We start from the raw sequence: 20,930 nt of genomic DNA, 5'->3' as shown, positions 1-20,930 counted from the left end.
CTGAGCACAATGATTGATAATGAGTGAAAGTAAGGTGTCCTATGTGTATGTTTGGTGTGTGGAATCCTGTAATACTCAAACAGCCAAGGAAGGGTTGCCGATCCAGAATATTTCGGTAAGTGAAGCTTGCATTTTATAGAAATGTAATCGGTTTCGATATGGTTATCTTCAATGTGCTAATTCGTCGATAATTACTTGATATGCTAATATCCTTCGCAACTTGCACAACTTTGACTTCCGGGATTTCTCGGAAATCTCGTTAAAAAAGGCCTTCTATTAAAATATCGTTTTAAGAAGATCCGTACATGTTTTGTCATCCCTCTGTCTTTATTTCTGTTGAGGTGGTTTTCATGAAGCCTGATGCTCGCGTAATTTTCAACGAATGTAACAAGTTGTCCGTGATCAAACATCCCTCACTTTTGATGGATTAATAGCATAAAACCTTTACCTTGAGCATTATAAAAGGCGTTTATTTAAGTGGTTAATGTACTTAGTAGCTATTCTTTGCAAGGTAATGTGTCTCTTTCCCTATGTATTTTCACTGATTTGGAAAGGCTGGTAACATTCTTGATGAGGCATAAAGATAAGGCTGTTGCGGGATGCTTCGTTTTGCCCTCATGTCTAAGGGGTTTTCTTCTCATTTTGTGTAGAGATCAAGATTAGGAAAATTTAAGCTGAGTGATGGCGTAATTCTAGTTTTCTTAGCCACAAAATGGATGAGGAGAAAAGTATCTCTGAGAGGGAAAGGGCACTTCAAGAGAAGATTGCTCGGTTGGAGAAGAAACTAGAGGGATGTCAAGCTCAGATAGGTTAGTAACACGTATGTGTTTACATTTACAAACGGCGAGATGTATACTTAGTACTGCATCGACAAATCCCCTATCTAAATTGCTTTACCTCTAACTTTACATGCAGTGGAACTAGGAAGGAAGGAAATCCTGCTAACGAAAACCCAAGTACTTCCATTCGTCGTTTTGTTGTCACTTGTGAAACCAAAATAAAAACGATAAATTTATTTTTGCAGTTGCGCTTGTTTGATCATTCTTATGTTTCGTTTTGTTCTCCTTGTGGAACTGAACCTCGATTTCGCTGGAAAATTGAGCAATATGGCTTCTCGTTTTTCTGCAGATATTATTGATGATCAACGCCAGCAACTGGAAGAAAGGGCAATCAAAATGGAGTCTGTTTTGGTAAACACAACCGAAGAGCTTTCGGATGCGAGAAAACAGGTGAGTTACTTCCTCTCTATAATTCACATTGGGACTCCATTGGTATGATTTCCACTTGTGCATCCTCGGGTTTTCTTCTCTTCCGCTGATATCCGCCTAAAAAATGATCTACGCTAAAAATCGATCTCTTATTAACTTCCATTTGTAGATGATAGAGAAAGAAATGTCAAGTAATCACCTGGCACAGAAACTTGAGTCCATGACACAGCAGATAGAGGAGTACAAGGTGTGCTTGAGGATCAACTTTGTTGGTTACAATATCAATTAAAACGTGTTGTTCTGATCGTTGTGAATCGTTGTGAATATACTGCCTTACTGTTTGAATCTTTACTTTAGTAATGCAAGCTTCTACCAACTTGGCTCATTTAAGACAGACATTTTTTTAATCCAAAATGTCGACAAAAAACAAAGGTAATTCACAACTCTGTAAATGTTCATTTTTCACAAGAAATTTCCTCTATTAAGTAACAGTGGATGAACTCCACCGAGGTCCAAACTCCATATCACCATTACATTTGTTATCGTCACGGATGCCAGAACTTCGAAAAGCAGGAAGAAGGAAAGCATGATTAGAATGCCGCCAGCTACTACTCAAAAAATCTTTGGTTCATGATTTTGAGCGAATGTGCTCAGCCGCAAATCCCGCCACGTTTCCTTTTTTTTCACAGAGCCTACTTTACAAAGAGAGGGAAATAACTAAGTACAGCATGGGAAGACTGGAAACGATCCTTTCCAGAGTGGAGGTTGAAATAGCTTCGCGGAAAGAGTTTCAAGGCTTCCTAAACGTAAAATAACTTTTATTGAAATTACAAAACATTTTGTCTTTTCCACTTAATATTTGCAAATGTTTCGTATCGTTTTACACCTCCAAGCAGTAATACATACGAATATTTGATAACTCTATACCCAAGGGAGACTTTGTACCTTTCTAAGGCATGTACTGTAAAACATTTTCTATCTTTCACGATGAAATATGTAGACTTCTAATTTGATCGCTTTATACAAGTCACAGGTACTTAAAATCATGCTCTATCATGGTTATCATAAAGTAACTATCCAAGTCTAGCACAGAGACATATAACTATCCTTTCAAGACAAATTCTCATCGAAAAGAACCTTTCTCATTCTCATTGCATTACCTAAATGGGTAAACTTTGAAATTATTGTAGAAAGTAGTCCGGCATTGCTTTGGAGTTTCCGTTTACTTTCAGTCCCTCTGTGATTGGTCCAGAAAACTCGCGCAAGCCCACCTTCTCGACTAATCAGATGCAATCTGAAAACCAATCACGACTTGATCACTCGTGTTTTCCGGCGCTTCAAGTAGTTTGTTTGTTTTTAATTTGTGTTGCCATTAGCTGATGATGATGTCAACATCAGTTCCCATCATCCGTTGTGGCTACCTTCGTTTTCAGCTCAATTGAAAACTTCCCTAATAAGCGTATTCTTTCCGATTACCTTTAAATTGTGTTTCCTTTTCTCCGCAATCGTAGGAGATGCTTGTTGCCGTTAAAGAGGAGTTACAGACTCAACTAAGGATTGTCTTCAACAAACTGACCGGATTAGAAAATAAACTTCACGAGTCACCTCAAGACGTGAACCATTCAAAGTGTCAAGCTATGCCCAGCTTTGATCAGGCTCCACATCCACCAGATCCAGAATGCAAACCTCCTGACTCAGTTGATAGGTGAGAAATAAATTTTTAGTGTAGGTATCAATGCTAGGCCAGCTTAGCTACTTGCATAATTTGTGGGAGATTCGCTACAGAATTGCGTTGGTGTAGATTTTGTTATGACATTTGCGTAACACTTTTCGTTTTGAATCACAGTGAGCACAGCCAGGCACCACTTGTGGACAATCTAACCCCAAGAAAGGGTTCAGCAGGCCTAAACTCTCAGCTATTTCCATCGCAAAATGAAGACAATGGCACTGGAGAAGAAGATGGCGACCGGAATGGGCCACACGTAGCACTTGCCAAACACGAAACTAAAGATCCGTTGCTGAACAAGGAGAAAAAATTTCTATTTGGTTCTTCTAACACACTATCGTTGTCCTTCCAGTCGGTTGCCAGTTCTTCTCAAACCGATGACCCGTTTCGAAAAAAAATAAGTAGCTTACCTTGCCGGTTCCCATGTGCAGATACTAGGCCATTCACTTCCTCAGGTTCGGCAAATCGTGAAAAATTGGTGCAGTTTCAATCTGGTAAAGGAAATGTGGTAACAACCCCAGTAAAATCAGTTCCAATTCATCCCACCACATCAGAGAGCGTTGGTCAACTGACATTTTCACCCCTGAAGCCCAGAGATGATGATGCCTTTTCCGTGACTCAGAAAAAAGACAGCTTTAAACCATTCCAAGGAGCTGGTATACAGTTATTTGCTGAGACAAGTGAAGACGTCGAAGGTCAAGATGACGATAAACTTCACTTTGAGCCAGTCATTGCTCTTCCAGATGAAATTCAAATTGTGACAGGTGAAGAAGGTTTAGATGTGCTGTTCTGCGAGCGAGCCAAGCTTTACCGTTTTGACAGTGATTCTAGTCAATGGAAAGAACGAGGGGTCGGAGAAATGAAGCTCTTACGGCATCCAAAGTCTTGTCAAGGAAGAGTGCTCATGAGACGGGAGCAGATAAAAAAGTTGTGTGCCAATCATTACATCAGTGCTGGGATGGAGCTGAAACCCAATGTTGGATCAGATCGTTCTTGGGTGTGGTACACTCCAGCCGATTATGCCGAGGGTGAGGCGAAACCAGAGAGGCTCGCGATCAAGTTTAAGTCTGCAGAAATTGCTGGAAAGTTTAAGGAGGTATTTGATGACCTCAGAGAGACATTACCCTCAGAAACTAGCACTGAAAAGGAAGTAACTGGTGATGAACAAGAGACTGGCTGTGCTCTTTTTAAGCAATCTATGTCGAGATTTGCTCCTGCGCCAGGCTCGTGGACGTGTGAAGTGTGCGACGTTGACAACGATGCCGAACATTTGCAATGTGATGCATGTAATTCTGTTAAGACTGCAAGAGAACCTCAGAGAACTGTTTCCATAGCAAAGGAAGAAAATTTGAAACCCTCAGGACCAATGTCAAATGTTGCAGTGCCTCAATCAGAACCAGCAAACACCGCTCAAGACGTCAAAAAGGAGTCTTGTCAAGTTGCATCTATTTTCCAATCACCCGGTAGCTCGGCACTGGCTTGCTCGAAGCTTTTTACCATTGGACGGGGAGATCCAAATGAAGAAAAAGAAAATAAGATTTACCTGTCTCCAATCAAGACATCTTCTCCCAGTCAGCAAGGAATTATCTTGCCGCAAAAGCCCTCAACGTCTCCCGGACAGAGTTACTTACCCAGTAGTCTTCCGTTTGGCTCAACAACACCTGTGAAGTTCACTTTCAGTTTGACAGTTTCACCTGGGTCTCCATCTCGCAAACCTAAATCACCATCATCGCCTGCGACACCGTCATCTCCTGAGAGTCCTAGCCGTGGAGAAGATGATGGCCCGTACTTTGAGCCACTGATACCACTTCCTGATAAGGTGGAATGTCGAACAGGAGAAGAAGGCCGAGAGGTACTTTTTTGTGAACGTTGCAAATTGTTTAGGTATGACGGAGGTGCATCGCAGTGGAAAGAAAGAGGTGTTGGTGAAATCAAGATACTTCGTGACTCAAACTCTAATAAAAACAGGATTTTAATGAGGCGTGAACATGTCTTGAAACTCTGTGCTAATCACATGATTTCTACGGATATGGTGCTGAAGCCTTTCCCAAACTCTGACAAGGCATGGCTGTGGACAACGCTTGCAGATTTCTCAGAAGAAAAAGCCACAGCAGAGACTTTAGCTGCGAGGTTTAGAACTAGTGAGGTTGCTGCTAAATTCAAAGAAACCTTCGACATTGGTACACAGGCGGCTGTATCAAAACCAGAGAAGGGCCCATCCTTATCAAAACCAGAGAGCAAGCCTCCGGACTCAAGAACATCAGAAAAACCTGAAGAAGATGTCATGATAATATTCGAGAAAGTAGTAACGGCTGATCTAAAGGAGAAAGCCAAAAGGCTTCAATTGCCAAGTAACTTCTTCGGATATGAATGTTCGGCGCTTGAAGTCAGCTCTGATCTGTCGGAAACTGATGCGAGGTGAGTAACCCTATATTGGTGAAGTGGAATTGATATAGTTATGCAGCATCGATATCTCGATCTTTCCAAGTTACGTTAATGTATATATGTCTGAACTTCATATAACACACTGCGATATTGAATTAACAGGCAGTCAGACCAGCCGACAAGTGATCCCATTCCCGAGGGAAGTTCCACCTCGACCTCAAACAAGACAGGCTTTCTTTTTGGCTCTGCAAGTGTGTCGTCTTTGACCTTTCAATCCATCGTTGCATCTTCACTGGGAAGCAGTCCTTTTGGACAGAAGACGCAAGGTACGTTTGGTGGTTTTTCAGGAGCTGGGTCACAGCTGTTTGCCTCCCAAAATGCAGACGAAGATGACGAAGCAGGGGATGGTAACCATGATGGACCACACTTTGAGCCAATAATCCCTCTACCTGAAAAGATCGATGTTAAAACAGGGGAAGAGGATGAAGAAATCATGTTCTCCCACAGGGCAAAGCTATATCGTTTCGTGGCAGAGGACAAGCAGTGGAAGGAGCGAGGAGTTGGAGATATAAAGCTTTTGAAAAATAGACAAAGTGGAAAGATGAGAGTTCTGATGCGGCGGGATCAGGTGCTTAAAATATGCGCAAATCACCAGATAACCGCTGAAATGAAACTAAAGCCGAACGTAGGTTCAGATAGATCGTGGGTGTGGAGCACAATGGCAGATTTTTCAGAGGGCGAATGTAAAGCTGAACAACTTGCTGTGAGATTTAAATCAGAAGACACCGCCAAACTGTTCAAGGAGAAGTTTGAAGAATGTCAAGGAATGCTGAGGAACCAAACACCAGTGAAGCTTCAAGTAACACCCAAAACTACAGATGCCAAAGAAGATCTCGTGACCAAGTTTAAACCAGCTGAGGGATCATGGGAATGTAGCGACTGTATGGTAAACAACGATAGTGATAAAGTGCAGTGTTCAGCTTGTGGAAATGTAAAACCAGGAGCAGAACCAAGGCAAGGCCAAAAGAAAGAAGCTAATGTGTCGTTTTCATTTGGTGGCTCTAGTCTTTCATCCTCTGGTGGAGGCTTTATGTTTGGCTCTGGAGGATCAAGTCAAGAGGGTGATACCAAACCAGTTTTTACTTTTGGTAGCTCGAACCAAAAATCAAATCCAAGCTCAGGATTTTCATTCACCTTTGGTTCCTTAAAACAAGCAGGACCTGGCAGTGATCAGCAGACAGAGGACACCAGTGGCAATCTTTCTTTATTTAATGAACAAAAGCCTGATGAGGAAGCTGACGACTCCAAAGATGACCACGACGGCCAAGAACTTTCGGAAAACCAATCATCAGCTAACCTGGCCAAAGAAGAGAGAATAAATGAGGATGCCAGAAAAGACGTCATGACGAAGTTTCAACCTGCAGAAGGATCATGGGAGTATGAGATTTGTATGGTGAACAATGAAAGAGATAAAGTTGAATGTGCAGCTTGTGGAAGCGTAAAGTCAGGAGCAGAAGTCATTAAAGAACAAAAGCAAGATTCAAAATCACTTTTTCCATTTGGGTTTGGTGCTTCGTCATCTGGCGGAGTCTTCTCATTCGGCTCTGGTGGAACAAGTCAAGGCGATTCAAAACCAGTTTTCACTTTTGGCAGCCAGAACCAGACTTCCACCCCAAGCTCTGGAGTTGCATTTAGTTTTGGCTCTATAGATCAAGGAGAAACTTTGAGCGAACAGGAGACTAAAAGAAACCCTAAAGCTGGTTCCTTGACTGACCCAGCAGACAATGAAGGAGCTGATGATACTAAGGATGATCAAAACCAGAATATTCAAGAAGGGGTAGATGTCAAAGAAAAAGCTCAAGTGGAAGAAGTTAGCACAGAAGAGGATAGTTCAACCTTTGAAAGGTCAGTTGTGCGAGCTTTTTTTGGCGAAGTATTTAGATGGTAATCAAGTAGCTCTAAAAAAGTTCCGAGATAAATAAACTGGGAAAACAGAGAGAGGCGCAGGTGTTAATTCAAATGGGGTGTACAAGGTTAATTGTCCATGTTTTCCAAAGTTTTTAGCAATGATGTCCTCGCTCTACTTCAAGGAAACGGGGCTAAACGTTAACCCATGGAACTGATGAATGGGAATCGAAGTCCGAGACCTTACTGGTGATGGCTGTTTTTGTGTTATGTTTTGTTTTTGGAGCACATAGTAGCCTATATAAAACACAAGGGGCTCTCTTAGCTATAATACTTCCAAAATTGAAGGTACATGTAATCATAACTGATCCTAATAAAATTGTTGTTACAGGTACTATCGAAATTATAAATCCAAAAATTAACACAATTTTACTTTTTTTTCTGCTACAGTGACAAGGACTCGGCACCTGCCATGCAAGACACAAAAGATACTTTGCCAAACAAGGAGCAAAAGTTCCTATTTGGTTCTCCCAACGTATCGTCATTATCATTCCAGTCAATCGCCAGTTCGTCTCTGGGTAACAGTCCATTTGGGAAGAAACCAACTTCCGGTAATTCCCCGTCTGGGTTTCCGGGATTAGGCACCAAACTATTCACAACCCCACATTCTGCAGACCATGATGAGTCGACAACGGAAGAGGACCATGAAGGACCACACTTTGAGCCAATAATCCCTCTACCTGGAAAGATTGATGTTAAAACAGGGGAAGAGGATGAAGAAGTCATGTTCTCCCACAGGGCAAAGCTATATCGTTTTGTGGCAGAGGACAAGCAGTGGAAAGAACGAGGAGTTGGAGATATAAAGCTGTTGAAAAATAGGCGAAGTGGAAAGATAAGAGTTCTAATGCGGCGGGATCAAGTGCTGAAAATCTGCGCCAATCACCAGATAACCGCTGAAATGAAACTAAAGCCTAATGCAGGTTCAGAGAAATCGTGGGTATGGAGCACGATGGCAGATTTTTCAGAACAGGAATGTAGAGCTGAACGACTTGCTGTGAGGTTTAAATCAGAAGACATCGCCAAGCAGTTCAAGGAGAAGTTTGAGGAATGCCAAGAAATGCTAAAGAACTCGACACTGATGGAGTCAAGGGTACAACCGAAGTCCACAGATGCGAAAGAAGATCTTGTAGCTAAGTTTAAACTAACTGAGGGATCGTGGGAATGTAGCATCTGCATGGTAAACAACGATAGTGATAAAGTGGCTTGTGCAGCTTGTGGAAGTGTGAAAGGAGGAGCAGAACCAAGTCGAGGCCAAAAGGAAGGAACCAAACCGTTATTTGCATTTGGATCTGAAGCTTCATCCTTTGGTGGACGCTTAACGTTTGGCTCTGATGGAACAAACCAAGGAGGTGTTACAAAACCAGCTTTTATTTTCGGGGGTTCGAAGCAAACATCGAATCCAAGCTCAGGAGTTCCATTCACCTTTGGTTCCTTAAAGCTAGGGGGACTTGAAAGTGAACAGCAGTCAGAGGAAATCGATGTAAGGAATCATTCATTAAATTACAACGCGCCTGATGAAGAAGCGAATGATACCGCCGGCGATATGGTGGAGAAAGCCTTAACCAGAGAAGAACTACTTGAAGAAAAATATGACGAAAGTAAAAATCAGAGTGGACGCTTTACGTTTGGCTCCGATGGAACAAACCAAGGAGGTGTTACAAAACCAGCTTTTATTTTCGGGGGTTCGAAGCAAACATCGAATCCAAGCTCAGGAGTTCCATTCACCTTTGGTTCCTTAAAGCTAGGGGGACTTGAAAGTGAACAGCAGTCAGAGGAAATCAATGTAAAGAATCATTCATTAAATGACAACGCGCCTGATGAAGAAGCGAATGATACCGCCGGCGATATGGTGGAGAAAGCCTTAACCAGAGAAGAACTACTTGAAGAAAAATATGACGAAAGTAAAAATCAGAGTGGACGCTTTACGTTTGGCTCCGATGGAACAAACCAAGGAGGTGTTACAAAACCAGCTTTTATTTTCGGGGGTTCGAAGCAAACATCGAATCCAAGCTCAGGAGTTCCATTCACCTTTGGTTCCTTAAAGCTAGGGGGACTTGAAAGTGAACAGCAGTCAGAGGAAATCAATGTAAAGAATCATTCATTAAATGACAACGCGCCTGATGAAGAAGCAAATGATACCGCCGGCGATATGGTGGAGAAAGTCTTAACCAGAGCAGAACCAAGAGCAGAACCAAGTCAAGGCCAAAAGGAAGGAACCAAACCGTTATTTGCATTTGGATCTGGAGCTTCATTCTCTGGTGGAGGCTTTACGTTTGGCCCTGGTGGAATAAACCAAGGTGGTGATACAAAACCAGCTTTTACTTACGGGGGTTTAAGCAAAACAAAGAATCAATTCTCGGGATTTTCATTCTCCTTCGGTACCTTGAAGCAAGGAGGAATTGTCAGTGGCCAGCAGTCAAAGGCTACCAAAAGCAGTCTCTCTTCTTTGTTTGAACCAAAGCCTGGTAATAAAGCTGGTATTTCTAAACATGACCATGAACGCCAAGAAAAAACGAAGAACCAAACGTCATTTAAAGCGAAAAAAGAAGAAACAGAAAGTCAACAAGCCGAAAAAGGCATTATGGCGAAGTTAAAAGCTGATAAGAGGTTATGGGAATGTAGTGTCTGTATGGTGAAAAACGACATTGATAAAGTGGCTTGTACAGTTTGTGGAAGTGTGAAAGGAGGAGCAGAACCAAGTCAAGACCAAAAGGAAGAATCCAAACCTGTATTTGTATTTGGATCTGGAGCTTCATCCTCTGGTGAAGGCTTTACATTTGGCTCTGGTGGAGCAAACCAAGGAGGTGATACAAAACCAGCTTTTACCTTCGGGGATTCAAAGCAAACATCGAATCTAAGCTCAGGATTTTCATTGTCCTTTGGCTCCGTAACGTCAGGGGGACTTGGAAGTGAACAACGGTCAAAGGCTACCAAAAGCACTTTTTCTTCTTTGTATGAACCAAATCCTGGTGATAAAGCTGGTAATTTTAAATATGACTACGAACGCCAAGAACGCCAAGGATTTACGTTTGGTCTTAGTGGTAAAAGTCAACAAAGCAAGACAAAACCAGTTTTTAATTCTGGTGGTTTGAACCAAACGCCTTATCCAGATACGGTATTTTCATTTAAGCCAGGAGGAGGTTTTAGTAACCAGCAGTCAAAGGACACCAGTGGCAGTCTCTCCTCATTATTTAAACAAATGCACGGTAAAGAAGCTGATAATACTAAAAATGACCACGAACGACAAGAAATGCTGAAGAACCGATTATTACTAATCGCGACCAAAGATGAAAAAAAAATAAAAGACACTCGAAAGGACAATATTGCGAAGTTTAAAAATACTATAGGATCGTGGAAGTGCGAGATTTGTATGGTGAACAACGTCAGTGATAAAGTCGAATGTGCAGCTTGTGGAAGTGTAAAGTCAGGAGCAGAGGTCATTAAAGAACAAAAGCAAGATTCAAAATCACTTTTTACATTCGGGTTTGGTGCTTCGTCTTCTGGGGGAGTCTTCTCATTCGGCTCTGGTGGAACAAGTCAAGGCGATTCAAAACCAGTTTTCACTTTTGGCAGCCAGAACTAGGCTTCCACCTCAAGCTCTACAGTTACATTTAGTTTTGGTTCCTTAGATCAAGGAGGAAATTTGAGCGGATAGCACACAAACGCAACCCCTAAGGCTAGTTCATTGATTGACCTAGCAGGCAATAAAAGAGCTGATAATACTAAAGATGATCAAAATCAGAATATTCAAGAAGGGCTAGATGTCAAAGAAAAACCCAAAGTGGAAGAAAGTAGTAACAGTTATGACTTTTGGTAACCAGAAACGAACATCCACCTCAAGCTCAGGAATTTCATTTAGTTTTGGCTCTAAGTCAAAGAGGAAAGTTTAGTGAAATCACACAAATATCAACTCTAAAGCTGATTCGTTACTTGAATCGGTACGCGAAAAAAGGAGCTGATGATGACAGAGATGATCAGACAGTCTGTTGGTTCGAACCAAATATACGATCTTTTATGTGGATCTACAGCTTCAAAAAGCTCTTGTGGAAAAAGTGTAGTAGACATGAATCAGTTTTCACTTCTTGTAACTCCTAATTAGTATTTTTACATCCAGGTAAATCTGATTCTTCATCATCAGGCGGAAGTTTTACGAATTGACTCTAGAACAAGTCCAGTCGACAAAAAAAAAACAGTTTTTATTCCTCGTTACTTAAATCAATCAGTATGGCACCATTGTTAACTTCGGGTCAGGAACATCATTCTGGTTTCAAAAGTCTTAAAATAGTCTATCTATTCGTAAACGTCTCTACCTGGGAGGATGACTTTCGGGAACTCACGTGGGAATCTACTAGGTCTTGATCTAAATCTGCTGAAGTACTGCTTAGGAAAAATGGAAATATAGGGTTGATTTAAAAATTGAAACCCGATAGAGTGGGGTTCGAGGATGAGCAATGGCTGTTGAAATTAGCATTGACATTGAAAAGGAATTTCTATGAATAATACTATTAAATTTGATTGCAAAAAGGAGAGAAAAGACTTTTAATACCCAATACTTCATTTAAACGTTTATTTTGACTCAAAGAAATAACAAACAAAATGTCTATCTTGTCAAGTTTATGAAAAATTAGCGTCTTAGAAATTTACAAATGTGAGACCTGAGTTGGAGAATATTTACAAGTGAAAAAAAAAAAGATATTTTGTACCTAAAATTAAAGTAAAACATTTCAAAACTGCAAGACACAATGAAAAAAAGCAATGAGTACAACGGTGAAGGCCAACGGAGTAAAAAATGTCTCAAATAATTCAAGAACAGTGCCCTCCAGATGTTTCACTCCTCCTTTTTGGACATTTTATCTTCTCTCACTGAACAAAAGTAATCTTTGTCCTATTGGAGTTGATTTGCCAAACATTCAAGTCTTCATACTCCCCAAGACAGGCATCAAATTGATCTGGCGTAAAGCCCTTTGCCAAACATCGTTGCTGTACGTCTGGAAGTCTAAGATGAAAAAAAGGGATTTATCATGTGAAAAAATTATCATGTAACTCGTCGGCATTATTTCCATCAATTCACCCCACATATAAATCCTAAGACTACCCTCAATTTTTGTGAAAACATTCATGACACCTGCACACTTTAAAATATGCAAGTGCTTCAACAGAAATTTGTTTGATCAATTGTGGAATAGTAATTTAGTTCTAATCACTTTATTCAAATAATATTCAAATGACTTACTTTACACTGCTAGCATCTCCAGCCATTTCTTTTACAATTCCATAAATTGCATCAACTGGGTTTACAGTTCTGGCAAAGAACAAATACAATGGTTCAGTTAAAAGTAGAACTTTTCAACCACACTTCACAGATCCAGTGCTTACTTAATTAAACGCCTTATATCCAGGGAACCAAATAGGTGCAAAGGAATGAGCTTTTAACCCTTTTACTCTTTAGATCTCATTCATAATTCTCCTTGCTGTCTGCCACACAATTCTCATGATGTTATTTTTGATAATTTTGTATAGGATCAACTAATAATTCCCTTATTAAAATTTTTCTCCAGTTCTCATCACTTATCTGCTGGATATTGTATTGATATTGTAAGGATAAATTCTGTCTTGGTCACTCATGGGAGTTGAAAGTTTAAAGCAATCAAGTGAGCTTCTGGAGGGGTTGTAGCCCCATCTACCATGGAAAATAAGTCCTCTGGTGCATTCACCATCTGCACAAATCTAATCTCCATGATACTATTCCTGAGACTTAACCCTTTACACCCTAACATCAGTATCAATTTTCTCCATACTGTTCTCTTTACATTTCCTAAGATGCTAGCAAGGAGAATTTGTCTGACAATCACAAGCTTCTTAAGTTGTCATCATTTTCCTTAATCTCATACATTCATTAATGTTCAATTCAGCAGAAATGCTGTAGGGAGAATTAATTTGCTACATGTAGTTACAATTTGGGGTCAAAGGGTTTAGGAAAATGTCATGCAAAGAAATAGGCTGATCTTTGTATTCATAGCTTCTGTATGATCTTTGTGTCAGGTGGATTTTCTTACCTTGTTTTTGTTTCATCTTCGATTAAGGAAGCCTTTGACATCTCCATAAGTCTCATAGCTTCATTCACATCTTCCTTCTCCACCACATCTGCCAAACGGAGACGAGCCTATAGACACATAACAGAAACATTGCATTGAAACTACAAACAGAGGGGCCAACATGCAGAATGCACACCATTTGTATGTGAATGTGTCCCCATAACTCATTCAAACATACTATTTCAAGTGTAAAGGTCTGAGATAATCCAGATACACTCCTCACACAGTTTCTTTGTGCCATCCCAATGGGAACAAAAAGGAAGATAAAACTGATCATTGAACCTTTCCCACTTTCCTTATCCCAAAACTGTACCCTTGTGTCCACCATCTGTTTGACTTTTCCTTTTGTTTATTCCAATTTGTTAGTCCAATGTGAATTAAGCATTACATGTATAACAAGTTTGGAGATTTTTGGCTTGTCTCTGTGTAGGATCATCACCTTGGTTTAGCATTTTAATTGAGACATATGTAAGGTTTCTTCTTTACGAGCTGTCCAATAAATCTTCAGCAAGGAATTTAAAGCAAAACGACAGTAAGTAGTACATGTACTAACCAAGGCAGTTGCAAGACGCAGAACAGCCAGAAGTGTTCTTGCTGAGGTGAAAGTTGTGTCTCTGTTGGTCCTGGCCTCCTTTCTCATTTCCACATAAGCACTGACAATGTAATCTGTAAGTGTCTCAGGAATCAGAGGTTGTTTTTCCTTGCATGCAGCTATATAACGCCTGTGGAGGAAAAAATTGTAATGACTTAATGTGAGAAAAAAGTGCACCTGCATTCAGTCCTGATGGGTTATGCAATCACACTGTTTTCAATTGTAAATGTATTGGAAAACCACTCCTTTCACCAATACACAAAGACCTTTGCAACACATGCCACTGTGTTAGACACTGTATGACAGCATTTTGAAACATTTTCTTTAATTCATTACGCAAAAAAACTTGAACATTTTCAAAATTCTAAAATCAAGTGTTCTTTCAAAAGCTTTATTTTCAATGCTAGGTACATTTTTAGTTTTTATTAAAATCTTCAAAGGTACATGTACAAGTAGATTTTTTCAAACAAAACAGCATCAGTGTGAAGAGGAATTAGGAGAAACACTTTTGCATACCATACCTCATAAGGTTCATGTCCAAAGATGTAAACTGCATTGGAGGGTGTGAGCTGTGCTGATGGACATATGTAATGTGCTGTGCCAATCTGCAGAGTAAAAAAAGAAAAATTCAGCTAGATGATTCTAAGCATTAAGATCATGAATCTCTGATGAGTGCTTTGGAGTGATGCATTTATTATTTGTCAGTTTTCTAGCATGTGCTGTACAATTTATTATTTTCTCTGAGGTGTACTAATCCACCTGAACTCAACTATGTAGTGTAATCATTTGGGTGAGGAAAGTACTGAAAACAACTGGGTTACAAGTGACTGTCACTGTCATTCGGAACAATAATTTTCAGGACTGTACACTCACCTGAATGATCACACTGCAAGATCAAATTTATGCAAAACACAATCATAGAGGTCAGTGAAGACCATCAGAGTGGACAACTTCTCACCTCAAGTCATTATCTCTGTCTGGTTTATCCTGAATCAGCCAAAGCAAGTCAAATCTTGACAACAGTGCTGCTGGGAGCTGAATATTCTGTTCTGCAGATTTCTTTGGATTATACCGTCCATATGCTGGATTGGCAGCAGCCAGGATAGACACTCGTGCATTCAGGCTCGTCATGATTCCAGCCTTTCAAAACAAGGTGTTAACATGAACCATTAAATCAAAATAATATTTTAAAAAAATTGTGAATAGACAATGAGCCATCATGGTCTAAAAATATCACAAAATTCCCCTGAAATAATTTTGCTGGCAGAATTATTGAAAAATACTTGTCAAAAAAAGCAAAAGATCATTGTCCTTCTTACCTTGGCAATGGAGACAGTCTGCTGTTCCATAACTTCATGGATTGCAGTTCTATCAGAATCCATCATCTTGTCAAATTCATCAATACAACAAACTCCCTTGTCTGCCAGCACTAGTGCACCTCCCTCTGAAATGATCAGTATGGACTTTCATTGAAGAATACTAGTCATGTAACCTGTGATCTGCATATTGTTCAGTCTCGCATCATTCTTGTGTTCATTATTTGGCAATTTGCGCATTCATAATAACAAGAAAATAAGTACTAGAGGTTAGGGTACTCTAGTCTGTTCCTAGTAACCTGGATTCAAGCTTACGATATAGCAGTTTTTTTTTTTTTTTTAAATTTGGCCAGTCTAATTTCATGTAATCTCACTGTGTTTCCCCTCCATGCAGTATAAATTGGTAATGGGAATTATCAGGTAGGAAAACTAGGGGGCAAACCTGTGATAAACATGTTTCACAGCTATCAGGAATCCCTCTTGGTGGCTTTGTTCTATGGATGGTCATCTTTGATGCTGATGAGCCATTCGGCTTGTAGACTGTACGGACACAAAGTTACAAATGTATTACATACCGAGAATCATTTCTCCTGTCAGAGGATCTTTCATTACAGCCGCAGTAAGACCAACCCCTGAGCTTCCGCGTCCTGTGGTGTACTGACCTGAATAAGAATAAATTCAACAGTATAATAAATAAAGTACTAATGGAAAAGTAATTGATTTAATGTCATTTTTCAGAGAGAAAGATAATAAGGTTAAAAACTCCAATAAGCAGGAGCTAAACAAGTTCAATAGTTCCCTTAGCAGATTCATTCTGAAGCTCGATTACTCACTGCGAGGTGCAAGCCTGTCAATGTATCCCAGCATTTGACTCTTTGCTACACCTGGGTCACCCATTAAAAGAATGTTGATATTTCCTAAAGGATGAAGAAAGATAATCATTTCCACTTAATCACTTGTTAAGAATACTTATTGACCACAATTTTGAAAAGAAACAAACTATACTGACACACAGCAAGAACAAGGAATGTACCTCTGATTTTCATCCCTTGGGGAGTACAATCTACACCTCCTACCAACAACAGAAGTAATGCCTTTTTGATGTCTTCATGGCCATAAATTTCAGGAGCAAGTGACGAGGCCAGCTTATCATAAAAGTCTGCTTCTGTAAAAAAAAAAAATCCTCTGTCAAGAATCACCCACTCATTGAGGAGCAGTGTCATCATTATAACCCTAATTTCCGTTGTTGTCATCATCATCATCATTGAAAAATTGATAGGGACCTACACCCTTGTTTCATCATTAACACTTTCATTCCCACAAGTGAGCAGTCACTAATTTATCCTTTAAATATCAGTATATTTGTCCAGCAAAGAGGTGTTGGAAAAAAAAATTAAAAGAAAGACTGAGGGCTATTTTTCATTTGACATTACACTATTGGGGCTGAAATCATATGAAATAGACAGCAGAAAGTAAAGGGAGGTGCTAATGAGATTTTGGTAGTGAGAAGAGTTAATTAGCCAGTGTTTGCACATATTAATTGAAAGTGCTTAAATATAAATGTATTTATGTCCCAACTTACACTCATGTTGATCTACATTATCCTTGATGAACAAACAAAAGAAAATACACTTTCTCAGTGCTGCTGTTCAATAATCATGATCTTGGTAGTGAGAGGGTTAATTAGCCAGTGTTACACATCTTAATCAAAAATGCTTACATATAAATGTATTTAAGTACTGACTAACACTCATGCTGATCTATGTTATCCTTGATGAACAAACAAAAGAAAATATACTTTCTCAGTGCTGCCGTTCAATAATCATGATCTTGGTGGTGAGCGGGTTAATTAGCCAATGTTACACATCTTAATCAAAAGTGCTTACATAATATATAGATTTAGCCAAGCCTAAAAGCGGACCTCGCATTTTTTTTTCACTGCACGTCTCAAGGGCACAACGCCTTTATGCCAGGAATAGAACCCGGGTCGTCCAACTCGGAGCCCAGTGCACTGACCACTGGACTACTGAACAAAGCTGTGGCATTGGCGTGCCCACAGTACAGTTGACCACAAATGTTAAAAGTAGCACCTTGTACAGTCGTACATCCAAATTTTTTCAGCTTGATGGGTTACTACTATTTTGTATAATTATGGGGCTATGCTTTGCAAGCTCTGCTATAAATGTATTTATGTACCGACTAGCACTCATGTTGATCTATGTTATCCTTGATGAACAAACAAAAGAAAATATATTTTCTCTGTGCTTCTGTTCAATAATCCTGATATAAAAGAAACAAACCTTCAGACAATGCCCTGATTTCTTCATCACTTAGTTCCTCATTTCCCAGTTCATCATCTTCTGTCTTGTTCATTTTTACAATTCTCTAAAGCAAAGAAAAGAAACAATGCAATCAATTTAACTTGTTCACATTTACCTAAAACTACATGTCTATATATACAAATCAGGAAAGATGTTAAAGAATTCTTATATGTGAGACTCCAAAATCAAACCCCAAACAGTTTTGAATTTCAAATCGATTGAAAAACGATAACTTTCCTGATAAGCAAATTTTTGGGAAACTTACATGAGCCTCTAGAAATGTTTCTGATAACAATCCCTGGGTAAGCTGCCTAAATCCAGTCTTCATCATAGGGAGGAACACTCCTGTAGCAGCGATGTGATCCCCAGGTACTGCAAGACGAGTTGTTTCACCTTTTGCTATGACTGTCATAGTCCTTGGAATGTTTCCCACAGGAACTTGATCACTGTGTTCTTGGATTTTTAGTTCTTGGAATTTAACAAACTTAGAGCCTCTTGTTTGAAGGTAAAGACGACCACCAGCCCTAAAAAGGAAAGATTCAACGATTTTAAGCCTTGAAAACATCTCATTCTGTGTCTTAGAATATATTCATGTGAAGAATTCAAAAAAAAAAAAAAAATTCAGTCCTTATTGGGGTATGCTTTCCCTTTTGCCAAAGCAACTTTTGTAGCTTACCTGCCTACTTAATAATTCTCCCAAAATGCCAATCATGAAAGGAGAGGAAGATGTCAGATACATGTATTTTTTAATCCCTAAGTTAATTGTACTCAACAACAGCCAAGAAAATAATTATAATAACAATAAATTTATTTGAAGTGATGTAAAGGTTGGAGATCAAATTTCAGAACTTACTTGTTAACCTTGCACTCCTCACTGGGGCACATCAGAAGCGGTATAAATGTCTGCGATGAAATCTGGAAAAATGAAACCAGCATTCAATATCTCAGCCACGTGAGTGCAGACACAAGACATCTTAAAAACTCTCCTTAAAATTTTCAGTCATGTCTGGGATCAAAATAAAGCAAATAGTGTACATACTGGCTGATAAGACTCTGCACCACATTGATCACAAGTGTATGTTGCTACTTCAACAACTGGTTTTACTTCTGTACACCTTGTGACAATTCCACGCACCACAACAAGTTTACCAATGTTGTCAGCTTTCACTTCACGCACAGCACTGGCCTTGTGTGTGCTTAGGTGCTTAAAATACACCTCACTAACAAAAATTAACAAAAAAGGAAAAATAAAAAGGTCAATAAAAAGTGTGACAATCTGGAAACCTTTATCCAAGGTAAGTCAATTTCAACATAATGAGAAAAAGACTATCAACCCTTCACACCCTAACATCAGTATCTATATTCTCTGTGCTCTTTTCTATAAGTTTCCTTTCATACTGTCAAGGAGAATTCATTTAACAATCAAAGCGCCGCAGGTTGACAATTATACTTCATATCCTCATGATCTTAATGAATGATTCAGGAGTAGTACTGTTGGGAGAAACTAGATGCTGGTCACTCTTAGGGTTTAGGAAGTTAAAACACAGGTAAAGAGAAGTATTTTGCTTGTTTTCCAAACCAAAGTTTGGGTCCCCCATCAAAACTTCCCTCTAAGATCCACCCCCCCCCCTCCCCCATGTCAGAGACTTACTATCTCCTAAGAAGCTCTGGTGGATATTTGTTCCTTGGATCTCTTGCCTCTGTATCATTTCTGTTCCGCTGCTCCAACAGAAGGCGATGTTCAATGTACACATCTAAGGCATCTTTCACTTGAACCTTGTAAGACACAAAATTATGTCAATTGTCATAAAACTGTTGACAGAACTGCACTGTGTTCTGTTCATTGGGGAAAATTGTGTCTAAATTATTTAAGTTTGTCATTTGAAAATCATCATTGTTATAGTTGTGATTCTTGTTCCTTTTTGGTTTATTTAATTTGGTGTTATTTCTACCTAGGTACAGTGTGGTGATCACAGCTATTTCAAACTTATTTTCCCTAATATGCTTGTTGCTAGGGGATGTACATTGATGCTCATTCTTTCAACTTATTTGTGAAAATACAACATGTAAATGTACATGACTATATTAGTAGTTTTCAGCTTTGGCTCAACAACTTCTTCACCAATAATGCTGACAATGTGACCTCAGCTACATTTCTGAACACCTGTCTTACACTGTACCTCTCTCTCCTTGTAGTCTGGCAACATTTCAAACACAGCATCCTCAAACAACTGTTTGTAACGACGTGCATTTTCCACAATGTTCTCTGACAACTCAGGATCAATCTAAGTGTAACACAACCCAAAAAAAAGTTATAATAAAGTTATTTGCTGAATTTTTCTTCATTTTACTAATACTTTTATCGCCAGTACAAGGCCAATACCTTCTGGTATGGAACCCACTCCTAGAAGCAAATGCTTTCACATCCGCAAGCTTGATCACCAAAAATAAACTTGGAGTTTTTGTCTCATTTTGTATGACCATAGAGTAGACTAGGTACTACTTGAGCTCTCCTAAGTTTGTCAACGCTTCGCCATGCAAACAATTACTGTTACGACGAATTTACACGAACTATGTAAAACTCTGGACGAGTAAAATGGGAGCGGAATCGTATTTGACCATTGCAAATAACCTACTGATAAATGTGCTATCGCATGCAGTCAAAAAAATATTCTCAAAAGCTAACCTAATTAATTAGGATTCGGATCAAAGTCACTCTAGCAACATCGATCAAACGAAGTGCCTTACCTCGGCGATATCATCAAGCTCAATCAAGAGTTCTACCTGTTCGCGATGGGCAATTTTAACCTTAAAAGAGAACATTATTTGGAAACTTAATTAGTGGAACTAAACAGGATATTTTAAAATCAACTTACTCGACCATAAATCTATTTCTTGTTCGTTGCGTGGACAACAAAGGCAATAAATTTCGAACAACTCAAGGCGAAGTTATCCACAGATTTCTACTCACAAGCTGTTCTCCGTATTTGAAGTGTTTTCCGCCGTCTCCGTCGAGGTAAAACTCTGCGAGAAACCGCTTCGCTTTGTCTGTAACGAGATCGATGCTAAATAAGACACATGAAGCTAAACCGTAACCGTAATCACCGTAATTGCTACACACAAACCTCCAAAAGAGATCAAAAATCATTTGGTTACCTTTTTCTGCTTGATAATCAGGCATACTCGGTGAAGAATTTAAACTCTGAAGCAAAAAGACGTGCTTTACTCGTCGCCTAACTAGAAGACTTGATCTGATCGGCTAAAGCGTCTTGGAACATGTGACGAATTTGGCGCGAAAACTTCAGAGCCTTGCTGCATTGTG

The 20,930-nt window shown here is 39.5% G+C and overlaps 2 protein-coding genes across 2 annotated transcripts; one reads left to right on the top strand and one right to left on the bottom strand.

The window, feature by feature from the left end:
* The first annotated feature begins 11 nt into the window (after positions 1-11).
* Positions 12-11,818, top strand: LOC149044573 (E3 SUMO-protein ligase RanBP2-like). Its single transcript, XM_089209668.1, has 9 exons — positions 12-115; positions 651-809; positions 1,129-1,229; positions 1,378-1,455; positions 1,898-2,014; positions 2,720-2,913; positions 3,055-5,352; positions 5,482-7,224; positions 7,675-11,818. The coding sequence occupies exons 2-9, from the start codon at positions 713-715 to the stop codon at positions 10,865-10,867; spliced, it is 7,821 nt and encodes a 2,606-aa protein (XP_089065794.1). The 5' UTR covers positions 12-115; positions 651-712; the 3' UTR covers positions 10,868-11,818.
* A 19-nt stretch (positions 11,819-11,837) lies between these two features.
* Positions 11,838-20,923, bottom strand: LOC113676303 (DNA replication licensing factor mcm7). The gene is made up of 19 exons (XM_027192952.2): positions 20,765-20,923; positions 20,580-20,656; positions 20,357-20,416; positions 19,789-19,893; positions 19,260-19,384; positions 18,648-18,828; positions 18,462-18,523; positions 17,874-18,132; positions 17,588-17,672; positions 16,321-16,452; positions 16,121-16,204; positions 15,863-15,949; positions 15,291-15,415; positions 14,930-15,111; positions 14,493-14,576; positions 13,933-14,101; positions 13,341-13,447; positions 12,518-12,586; positions 11,838-12,280 (listed from the first exon to the last, which is right to left on the bottom strand). The coding sequence occupies exons 1-19, from the start codon at positions 20,787-20,789 to the stop codon at positions 12,145-12,147; spliced, it is 2,154 nt and encodes a 717-aa protein (XP_027048753.2). The 5' UTR covers positions 20,790-20,923; the 3' UTR covers positions 11,838-12,144.
* Positions 20,924-20,930: the final 7 nt, after the last annotated feature.

This window comes from Pocillopora damicornis, chromosome 6 (genome assembly GCF_964200805.1).
Source record: "Pocillopora damicornis chromosome 6, jaPocDami1.2, whole genome shotgun sequence".
Lineage (NCBI taxonomy): Eukaryota > Metazoa > Cnidaria > Anthozoa > Scleractinia > Pocilloporidae > Pocillopora > Pocillopora damicornis.
Note: the sequence above shows the minus strand (reverse complement) of the source record. Positions and strands in the feature narration are given on the sequence as shown.